The sequence below is a fragment of the Nicotiana sylvestris genome, chromosome 7 (assembly GCF_000393655.2).
Source record: "Nicotiana sylvestris chromosome 7, ASM39365v2, whole genome shotgun sequence".
Taxonomy (NCBI): domain Eukaryota; kingdom Viridiplantae; phylum Streptophyta; class Magnoliopsida; order Solanales; family Solanaceae; genus Nicotiana; species Nicotiana sylvestris.
This window is the reverse complement of record NC_091063.1, coordinates 2,978,129-2,990,440: the sequence shown is the minus strand read 5'-3', so window position 1 is coordinate 2,990,440 and position 12,312 is coordinate 2,978,129. Positions and strand designations below refer to the sequence as shown.

At 37.8% G+C, this 12,312-nt stretch overlaps 1 protein-coding gene across 1 annotated transcript; it reads left to right on the top strand.

Moving 5' to 3' along the window:
* The first annotated feature begins 5,232 nt into the window (after window positions 1-5,232).
* Window positions 5,233-11,004, top strand: LOC104242554 (uncharacterized). The gene is made up of 6 exons (XM_009797630.2): window positions 5,233-5,456; window positions 5,559-5,748; window positions 5,942-6,128; window positions 9,005-9,208; window positions 9,490-9,765; window positions 9,857-11,004. Exons 1-6 carry the CDS (start codon window positions 5,253-5,255, stop codon window positions 10,848-10,850), a joined length of 2,055 nt encoding a protein of 684 aa, XP_009795932.1. The 5' UTR covers window positions 5,233-5,252; the 3' UTR covers window positions 10,851-11,004.
* The last annotated feature ends 1,308 nt before the right edge of the window (window positions 11,005-12,312 follow it).

The window sequence follows — 12,312 nt, the reverse complement described above, 5'->3', positions numbered from 1 at the left end:
CAATTGGGGGCGAAACGCGTAAGATTTGAGCCAAAAGGAACAAAATCGGACGAATTGAGCATTTGGGCGCCACATGCAGCGCCTGGAGCCACCTGTGGTGCTGGAGGCAGAATGGAAATATTGGAGCACCATGGAGGGCGCCTGGCGCTAGCCAGGGCGCAGTGACGTCAATTTTCTCCAATTTCGTCCGGGATAAGGTTATTTCAGCCCTAGACCTACCCAATACGTATAAAAGCAAGACTAAACCTATTTTTGAAGGGAGAGACACCACTTTGGAGAGCAAACACACACGGGATCGTGAGGAAGCGGAAAATTCTCAGTTTTCTTCATCTTTTTTCTAGTATTTCCAATTGATTCAACACTTATGCAGTTATTTTATTACATCATTAGTGGCTAAACACCCAGTGTTCTGAGGTTGTGATTTAGCCATGAATATTGTTGTTTGATATTAGCTTGACCTTAATTATAATTCACCAATATATGGTTGTTTCTTCAATTCTGTGTTTAATTGCTTAATTGTCTGGCCAACAGTTAGGTTCTATTTACTATCTATGTTTGGGAAAGTCATGTTTAGATTAGAGAAGAATTGAAGAGAGCATGATCTTAAACCTTAGGGAGAGCGAATTTGTGGTTAGGATAGGAATATACCCAATCACCGTGCTTAATTAAATATTGTGATCTTAATGTGTTCTTAATAGATTGATTTCATAGGAATATATTCGTTAATCTATTGAGAATAGGTGAGTAGTACTTCGGGAGAAAGCTATGAGATAATTTATCGATTAATTAGCAACCATGAGTGAATTATGTGAAAGGGGAAGTTAATTAGAACACAATACAAATGGTGAATCGATCACAACCCTGGAATACTTGTCTCTACTGAATACACAACAATCAATTCGTTACTTGATAATTTTGTTATTATTTAGAATAGTAGTATAGTATAATCATATTATTGGACTTTGATTTAGCTGGATTAAATAACAATTTTAATGAGTTAGTGAGTAGTTTATACAAGTCTCTGTGGGTTCGACACTCAACTTATCATTATATTACTTGTCGACCACGTATACTTGCATTTGCGTTTGGGAGCAACAGAATCTTGAGATTTTCTCCTTACTTCATCGTTCAACACACCACTCTTAACATATTCCATGGTCACCTTACTTCCAGGAGCTGAATTTGTCAAAAAAACACGAAGAATTTCCCAAGAGTCTGGAAGAGTATTAAAAAGCCAAAGTCCTTGTATCTCATCATTAGAATTAACTCACATTCCAGATGGCTGATCAAAGACGCCCTGAAAATCATTTATGTGATCAAGGATAGGAATGCCTTCCTTGTATTTAAAGGTCATCAGTTGCTTTAGCAGAAACAATTTGTTGTTCCTGATTTTTGAAGCATAAAGAGTCTCTAGCTTTTCCCACAATGATCTCGCATGTATTTCGTTCACAATATGGTTGCGAACATTATCTTCAACCCATTATCGTATATATCCACATACTTGTTGGTGCTCGAAATCCCAATCTTCAACGGATATACTCTCGGGTTTATGAGTTGAAAAAATGGGTAGATGCATCTTCTTCACGAACAACAAGTCTTTCATTTTGCTTCTCCAAACATTATAATTTCTCCCATTTAAATATACCATCTTACGCATATTCGCCTCCATTCTGTAACAATCCGGATAAATAGCCAAGGCTCTGATACCACTGTTATGTCGAGGAAGAGGCAAACCTGAAAATAAAGAAGATAAAGAACACCAAATTTTAACGTGGAAAACCCTTCAAATCGAAGGTAAAAACCACGGGATCACAAAGATCCAAAAAGCTTCACTATAAAGGGTTACAAAAGTTCTCCAAATTGGCTACACAGCAAGTGCCAAACACGGAGCAACAATAGCAACAAGAGCAACAACTAATCAATTGAAGAAAGAGTATAATCTACAAAAATGAAGCTGTTGTTCGAGGCTCGACATCAGATGCTACGTGCCTCTAAATCTGATCTCTACCGTTCAAATTCAAGATCAAGATGTTACGAATAATCAATCAAAATTTTAGCCCGATCCAACGGTTAACGAATCAGAAAATGTGATTTGAATATTGGCTAGTCGGAATAAAAATTTACAGCAAAACAAATATTTTTCTTCTCTCCTCTCTTGACGAAAGCTCTCTCAAAAACCACTCTTATGTGCTTAAGTCTTTCAAATACTTGTATCAATGAGCATAAAATAATTCTCCAAGGTTATCCTATTTATAGATCGTGAATGATGCTTTCTCTTAAAGCCAAAACTCACTCAAAATAGGAATAAACCGAATCCAATTCCAAATAGGAATGGAAACCAAAAGAGAATAAGATTAGGCCATTGGGCCTTTGGCTGGACAACATGAGCATGTGCCCAACATGAAGGGCTTGCTATATTATGGTAAGAAAGTTCTGATGTCGTTGGATTTGTCACATCTCATTGACTCAAATTCTACCTTCCACAACTAATTGGATAGCCTGTGTTTTTCTTGCTTTTCATTTCTCATTCACAATAATTGAAGACACAACATACGTAGAAATGTTTCATGCTTTAAAGCATGGACTTCAATTACTATATGTTTAAACTTACCGTGATATTTGCTTCTAAAGTGTCGAGATATCATAAATCATAGTTAAGTGATTTTACTGTTACACAAGAAAGATGGTTATAGTAGGTAATTTCGGATAATTGAGTGACAATTTAAGTAATGGACTCTCCCATTACACCAAAATATAGATGGCAATTTAGTTGGTTAAATTTTTACACAAATAAACGGTCATATTTATTGTTTATATTTTCTAGCCATATGTGTAGATTATACACAATTATACATATATAATATATAAATTATACATATATTATATATTTATCGGCCATTTTTAATTTAAATGATAAGGCTATTTGGGTTAATACTTCAAAAAATACTACAGTAACAAATTAACGATTGTAATAAAGAAAGGGGAAGTGCTCAAATAATTTGTATTTTCCAACTCGGTCTGCCTATAGAGCTTTACAAACATTTGTATTCTGTGATAAAAAGCCCACCAGCAATATGGCCCGTCAAGATGGAGTTTGAAGTAAAAAAGTTAAGGGTGTGAGCAGTTTTCACCCTGCTATTTATATATTCCAATTTTTCAAAATATGCTTAGGATTTGGCAAGCCAAATTTTAGACTCATATTTCTGAAACTTTCAAAACTTTAAATTCGTAAGCTTGAAGTTAATACTAAAACGGCTAAACGTAAAAAAAAAATTATAAACTTCAATTACATCTTAAATAGGGTCTTAAAAACAACTATTTTGCACTTAGCTAAGTTTAAAACTAGTGATGGGCTATCCAAAGAATGGCCTGGCCAAGTTCTCCCTCTATTTTTTGTCAGAGAAATTTTCATAAAGCACTATCTTTTAGTAGTAATTAGCCATCTATAGATACCATTTACTATATTACGGATTATAGATACATTTTATGTGGTTATAAGAAGTATTTGATGTATTTAAGCTATTGTATTCATGAATACAGTAGCAAAAATAGGCGTGAATCAGTGAAGTTCAGCTAATCAGTTGTTGTATTCGAGTGTATTCGACTGTATTCATGGAGTTAAACATGAGATTACAGTTGAACAGATTATTGTATTCGACTGTATTCACGACGTGAAATAAGGGATTACACTGGTTTAAAATGGAAAGTGAATCAATTAACATAATAGACTCCTAATATAATCAACAAACTCAATTATAACACACAAATTTTGTATTTTCATATATAAAAAAGATTCTCAACCGAAAAATACCCCAAAAACATAGCAATCTTCAGAGAAATTATATAATACATTTGAATACATAAATTATATTAATTGAAAAACTTATGAATACATTCATGGCATATAGCGAGACAGTGAATACAATGAAATACATAGAATACAGCGGGATACATTCAAATACAATGAGAAAAAAAGACAGTGAATACAATGAAATACATGGAATACAGTGAGATACATTGAATTACAATGAAAAAAGACAATGAACATAATGAAATACATAAAAATACATTGAAATATATTAACAGAACATCAAGTTGCTCAGCCCCAAACTCTATCGTCTCTGTTCAAGAACATACCCTAATTTTCGGCGAATCCGCCGTTCACCGGAAGCCGGTAGTGAGAAACCAATCGGATTAAAAGAGCTAAGGATTTTGAAAGAATCAAAATAGGGCCATTAGGATTTTGAAAGAATCAATATGTCATGGTAATTCTGCTGCTAACACAAACACACCAACTTTATTTCCAGAATAAAGTGATTGGTTTGGTGATTTTAGTGACTTGTTCCCCGCGGAGAACGAGCATTGCTTTGGGTTAGATGAAGTTTGCTGCCTTTCCAAGAATGCGAATATCAATTCTACAATTGAACCCCACAACCTAGAAAATAAAACTGAAACTATTCCAAACACTTCACTTGTTGTAGAACACGAGGAGAAGAAGAACAAGAAGGCAAGAGGTTCAATGCAATTATCAAGAATTGAAGAAGGCAAGGCGTTTTCTTATCGTGGAAAGAGTACGGAAAGATATGAAATATTGACTGAGAAATTGAGTAAGGTGGATCAATGGAGATGGAGAAAGTGAACCTGCTCTGAAGTGGGCTTTGCACAAATTCGGTGGAGGGAAGAGGAGATCGGAAATTTTAATGAAAAGGGGGAAGAGAATGTGATGTATCAAAGTAGAGAGAGAAAGAAAAAAGTGTAACTGATTAGTGTATTTAGTTGCTTAGGGCTAGGAGGTAATCAAAATTAAATATTTTGCTATAAACCTTAAAAAATATCTATAGAATACAATTTTTTTAAATGGTATTTATTTAAAATAAATAAGGTGTTAACCTTTGCTATTAGAGGTAAAAATTCTTTTTTTGTTTAGTGCACGAAAAAGTATATTTGAGGCTATTATTTATATTTTGTCCTTGTTTAAGAGAGTTCGAAAAATTATTTTTTAGCACTACACAACCAAAAGGATAGAACTTGATACTATTGCATTGGTTACAAATTTGATTTTTTTTTTGAAAAAATAGCATTGTATAGCTGAAATAAAAATAATAGCCGAAAAAATGTATATAAATTTTTGGCTACCAGATGTAAATTTTGGGAGCCTTGCAAAAATTGAATTAAATACCATTTTCATTCTACTTATAAAAGAGGACACGGTCGATTTATTTGGCGGGAAGTTGCGCTCTTCTTCACTCTCAATGTCAAAGGCTTCAGAAATAAGGTCACTCTTCCTAGCACTAGCGTCGGAACTGCAGTCCACAAATCCGACGACCGGAAATGAAGCTCCAAATCTGGACCTCACTATCACAAATCTCAACCGTTCGCTTAACCTCTCCGAAACAACTCCACGAGTTAGGGTTATGGACACTGCCCTTTCTCTTATGTGCTTCACATCGTCCCAGGTTACATCTATTCACAAAACAGATAGAAAAAGGAAGATAATTGAACTTTTTTTCTATTTGAATACCTAATCTGAGATATTTTTTGCAATTTTGTGATTGTAGGTCTACGATTGTACGATTGAGTACTTGGTGAAGACAATTGCTACAGTGCTATCTACTTCAATTGAATGCAAGGTTCTCAGGACTGCTCAAGATGAGGTTTTGCAAGTTGGTGGATTGATTTCGGCTCAGGATTGTACCAGAGTAATTGAATCATGTGCTGATATTGTGCAGAAATTGGAAGGATTTCGACGTAATTGTCACTTTCATCTAAGTACTTTTTTTGGGTATCTGGTGATATTATATTATGTTAAAGCTGATAACTTTGTCTATGGATCTCAGAGTCTGTAGGATTTACATATCTGATTTGCAATTGATCATAGTCTTTGCTAATTTTAGTTGAAGTTAGATATTGAAGTGTTCTGGCGTGCTTTTTGTGATTACAGAAGATCTTTCTACAATGATTTTGTATGCTGTTGTGAGGGTGGCGGTACTAGCATCACGAGTTCACTATTCGCTGAAATTGCCTCCTGTTCTTGACCTGAGATCTATTGATGGAGGACAGTCTGCTGTGCTGAAACAGTTACATTCTCGAAAGGAGTTTAACATTGAGAGTGGAAAAATACCGCTAAGGTTGGTTAAAGTTGCTTTTCTATCATTCATGGATTTGCTATTGCTGGAACCTCTATTTCTGAACCTACTGGGTGGTAGGCCTATTTTTATTTCTAATATTGGAGTAACAACAACAAACCCAGTATGATCCCAACAGGTGAGGTCTGGGGAGGGTAGTCTGTACATACACCTTACCCCTATCTAATGCAGGTAGGCTGTTTCCAATAGAACCTCGACTCAAGAAGGGCAAGAATAAGAAGAGGAAAGCAAGAAAGGAGGAAAGAAGGAAGAGAAAAGAAAAAAGGAGAGATAAAAGATAAGTAATACCAAATAATAGCAACAGGTAATACAATACCTGAGGCGAACAAAATCACATAACGTAATAAAAATCTAAGAATATGAAGGGACATGCATGCTACTAAGACTATCGGTGAACAATTAAAAACTACCCACTAACCTTCTACCTTAATTCTCGACCACCACACCCTTCTATCAAGGGTCATGTCCTCAGTGAGCTGAAGCAACACCATGTCCTGTCTAATCACCTCTCCCCAGTACTTCTTAGGCCTACCTTGACCTCTTCTCAAACTCTCCATGGCCAACCTCTCACACCTCTTGACATGAGCATCAATGCTTTTCTCTTAACATGTCCGAACCATCTCAGCCTCGACTCCCGCATCTTGTCCTCCACGGAGGCTACTCCCACTCTGTCCCGGATAGCTTCATTCTTAATCCTATCTCTCTTGGTAGACCCACACATCCATCTCAATATCCTCATCTCTGCTACTTTCATCTTCTGCACGTGAGAGTTCTTGACTGGCCAACACTCAGCCCCATATAGCATAGCTGGTCGAACCACCACTCGATAAAACTTACCTTTAAGTCTTGGCGGCACATTCTTATCACATAAAACACCAGAAGCGAGCCTCCACTTCATCCATCCCGCTTCGATGCGATGTGCGACATCTTCGTCAATCTCTCCGTTACCCTGGATAATAGACCCGAGATACTTAAAACTCGCTCTCTTGGGGATAACTTGAGCATCAAGCTTTACCTCTACGTTTGCATCATGGGTCCCTTCTCTGAATTTGCACTCCAAGTATTCTGTCTTGGTTCTACTCAGTTTGAAACCTTTAGACTCTAAGGTCTATCTCCAAACCTCCAACCTCGCGTTAACTCCGCTTCGCGTTTCTTCAATCAACACTATATCATCGGCAAATAGCATGCACCAAGGCACCTTCGCTTGGATGTGTCGCGACAGTACATCCATCGCCAAGACAAATAAAAATGGGCTAAGAGCCGATCCCTGGTGCAACCCCATCACCACAGGGAAATGCTCCGAGTCACCACCCACAGTCCTCACCCGAGTCTTAGCATCATCATACATATCCTTAATCACCCTAATGTACGCTACCGGAACGCCGCTAACCTCCAAATACCTCCACAGTACCTCTTCGGGGTTTTATCATACGCTTTCTCAAGGTCCATAAATACCATATGCAAATCCTTCTTCCTCTCCCTGTACTGCTTCACTAATCTCCTTACCAGATGAATCGCTTTCGTAGTCGAATGCCCCGGCATAAATCCAAATTGATTCTCGGAAATAGACACGCACCTCCTCACCCTGGCCTCCACCATCCTCTCCCAAACCTTCGTAGTGTGACTCAACAACTTGATACCCCTATAATTGTTACGATTTTGGATATCACCCTTGTTCTTGTAAAGCGGAACCATTGTACTCCACCTCCATTCTTCGGGCATCTTCTTCGTCTTAAAAATAATATTAAACAGCCCAGTGAGCCACTCCAAACCTGCCCGCCCCGCTCTCTTCCAGAATTCCACCGGGATTTCATCTGGCCCCGTCGCTCTGCCCCTACACATCTTATGCATCGCCCCTTCCACCTCCTCTATCGTAATCCGCCTATAGTACCAAAATCCCCCCGACTCTAGGAGTGCTCCAACTCACCCAGCACAATGCATCTATCCCCCTCCTCGTTCAACAGTTTATGGAAGTATGTCTGCCATCTTCTCCTAATAAGTGCCTCGTCCATCAACACTTTGCCATCCTCGTCCTTGATGCACTTGACTTGGTCTAAGTCGCGGGCTTTCCTCTCCCTCACCTTGGCCAACCGGTACAACTTCTTGTCCCCGCCTCTGCCGTCGAGCTCCTCATATTCGATGTCATCTAATTACAATGATTTTTCTTGAAGTTTTGATTGAATTGCTCAATGTTGTATTAAGTTCTTAGAAATCATCGGAGACAAATTACCTAAGCGGTTTCTTCCCATCCGCCTAAGCCTTGGTGGGGAAAGTTATGCGTTACCTGTGCTAGTGGAAGGTATCAGGTACTTGGTGGAATAGTCAAGGTGCGCGTAAGTTGACCGAACACCATGTTATTAAGAAAAGAAGTCATCATGAGAGATCATATCAACTCAACCATGCGGCTTAGAATGAGTAATTTAGCTTGGACTAAAGTTAGAAAAAGAACAGTACTCCTGATGGTCTTTGTTTTGTTACCTGGATTGACATGCCTTGGTTGAGTTGGTAATTCATGCATATCTTTTTATTTATAAAAATGGAGAGAAAAGATTATGTTTGGCATTGAGGCAATGTAGTGTAATGTTACCAGAGAAATGATAGTGTTGATTTCCTGTTCTCAGTAAATAGGAAATGCTACTTTTAAGAGCTGGGTGTCCTTCAAGATAAATATACTACTATGATACGTTGCAGAAACTATGTTCATTACATGAATTTGAATCTTGTCAATATGTGCACCCAGTTCTCATCAATAACCTATAATAAGACTGTCCGGAAGGAAAATGAATTGCTTTTTTTGTTGTTGGTGTAACCCATATAATGATATTGCTTTTTCCATTATCATTTCGTTTGCTCCGCAGGTTGCTCTCATGGCAACTAGATCACATGCTTCTGAAGTACGATGTATCTCAAATTCTACAAGAGGTCATTAAGAGACCTTTCCTTTGTCTAGATATGGAATTTCATCAGAGGAAAGAATGGCATTCAATTGTTATATCTTTGGTACTTTCTCCTGTCATGTTTACTGAAACAAGGTCCCTGTTGCATAACTGGTTTCTACTGTCGTAAGTCCCACACCTGTTTTTTTTTTTCTTTCCTACCAACAGTAAGGTTACTGTAGTGATAGCTACAATAAATTCTAAAACATTTTAATTCGATATGTCTGCATGGATATTTTGAACTGCATTATCATTTTTTATCTTGTTCATTTTATTCACATCTCTAAAGGATAACCTACCGGTCTCCATGACGCTGATATGCTACTTGAAAACTCTAAGGAATTTGAAAGATTCCCATGTTCTAAGAACTTAAGGGTTCCTCATATTTTTTCACTACTACTTTGCAGGGGTTTGGCTTCTATCCTAGAGCTTCACGTTAAGCTGGTCTCCCTGGTGCTAGATATTATTTCCAGACCAATGTGGTGGGGCATCTCAATGGATCTTGGTTCAAAACTTCCATTTTCTCATGCATACTTTCCATGCAAGAACCAGATTTTGAAGATTTTGACTGGACCTTTGTCCTTCAAATCTTTGGAGTATCTAGTTCATGAAGTTTACAAGCCAGTTAATACATTTTCAAACAAAATTGTGAATATTGACAGAATAAATCACAGTTCTATTTGGTAAGTTTCAGTTTTGTGGCATTTCATACAACTAGTTTCAACTGGCTTAGTTTATGGCTAATAGCTTACTGTTTCTGCTGCTTACTGTCAGGGAAACAACAATAACCTTTCCTTCTTGGTTCATTTTTGCCTCTATTTTGCTCTTCTCTAAAAAGAGTTTGTGGGGCAAGTACAGCTCAACATGCATATATGGAGCAGGTAATATTAACCATTCAGAGGACGTTAAATCTCCTTTTCTTGCTACTGCTGCAAAGTTTATAGCATGGAGTTTGAACCCTGCTGGTGGATCCTACTTAGAACATTTAGTCGATTATCTGTCAAAATTTTCAAAATCATGGAATCTTAAGTTTGGCTTTGATGAAGGCAATGAGACAACTCTTTGTCACAAAAAGGAATTCAGAAGATCCCTGTCCTTTAAGAAGGAAATGGTGAATATCCCGGATTCCAATTCCCAAACACTTGCGTTCTGGCTTAAAGAATTTCAGGACATGTACATTGGGCACTCAGATAAAGTAAATGAAAATTTTGCTCCAGATGAAGAACGGACACCAGAAGTTAGCGCACAGAAGAACATGTTATTTAGGAGGATATCGATAGGCATCTTGTTCGGATGCTTGAATCATATAACTGATGCTGAATGTGAACTGCTTTTGCATTATAGTGCAGCTGGTACTCTTGGGCAATTCACCGGAGGACAACTTGGAAGGAAGAATAGGAAGTCTAACCATGAAAGGCGAAAAGACTCGATTGCATGGGTTGAGACGTACACGGTAAAAGAGGCTACAGCAGGAGCGCTCATTGTTTTTGACATAACTGATGTAATTGAAAGTATGACAGCTTCTATGTTTGAAACTGAGGAGTGTGGACTCGATTTTGTGTGCGACGTGAAACTAAAGATTGGGAGATATCTATTCAAGTGTGTGAAAAGGCTACTCCAACTCACTCTGGAAAAGAACAACATACAGCTGAATGTACATGATCTCCATGACAGAATGCTCCGGTGGAAGCATCAAGGGCGAGATGTTTTTCAAACAAGTAGGGATTTAGATGAAATATTTGATGCCTGTGCTTCAGCATCCTTTTGAAGACCCCGTACAACAATCTGAGATGCAAAACTGAAATGGCACGGGCCTTAAGAAATTTTGTCTTGGTGCGCATAGTGTAGCTTTATATAAAGTATTATCCTCATGTACGCATTGTTCTCACTTCAAATTTATGTTGATAATCTTACAGTATATAGATCTTTTGTGCTACTGTCCAATTTATTTATTTATTTTTATTTTTATTTTTATTGATATAGTGCAAGTCTGTGCACCCCTGCTACGACCATTGCTGTCTAAGACTATCCCCAGAATTTGGTGTCACAAGTAGATGGGCCACTTGTAATACTAAATACAAGTCTGCACCGGAAAGTACAATACTGTATGTTACAATAAACAGTAAATAATGATATGAAGGGGACTTTAGGGCCCGCGAACGCCAAGCAACACTACCTCAAGTCTCCTAGGAATGTGTCCGAGCAAATCATCTCTGAATTTTGCTGGGACCGACATCGGGATCTGCACAAGAACTGCAGAAGTGTAGTATGAGTACAACCGTTCCCATGTACTCAGTAAGTATCGAACCTAACCTCGACGAGGCAGTGATGAGGCTATGATAAGACATTCACCGAGTAATAAGTAGAAAAACAATAACAATTTAGAGAAACGCGTAACTACCCTGATGGGTCCATAAAATTTTAGGCGATTCGAAGCCCGTTACCCGAATTCATGAAGATGTGGACATTAGCACATGAAAAATTGAAAAGCATCGTGAATTCTTGTTTTATGCCTCTAAAACACTAAAAAACGAGGAACGGTCATAGCGAAGCGATGACTATTATTCATTAGATTGTTTTTGACGAGCCCACAAAATTTTAGACGATTCGGAACTTGTCGCCCGAATTCATAAAGATGGCGTGGACGTTAACACACGAAAAATTGGAAATTATTATAACTTCCTCTTTTATGACCCTAAAATGCCAAAAAAATGAGGAACAATCATGAAGAATTAATGACTATTGTTCATTAGATCGTTTCTGATGGGCCCGAAAATTTTTAGGTGATACAGAGCCCCACCCAAATTCATGATGGCATGGACATTAGCACACGAAAAATTGAAAGTCATTGAATTCCTGTTTTATGGCTCTAAAAAGCCAAAAAAAAGGAACGGTCATAGAGAAACGATGATTATTGTTTATTAGGTCACTTTGGATGGACCACAAAATTTTAGGCAATTCAGAGCATGTTGTTCAAATTCATGAAGATTGCATAGACATTAGCACACGAAAAATTATAAATCATCGTGAATTCCTGATTTGTGACTCTAAAATGCCAAAAACGAGGAACGGTCGTGGCGAAGCGATGACTATTGTTCATTAGGTCGTTTCGGATGATCCCATAAAATTTTAAGCGATTCGTAGTCCATCGCCCGAATTCATGAAAATGGCGTGGACATTAGCACACGAATTGGAAATCATTGTCAATTCCTATTTTATGGCCCTAAAAT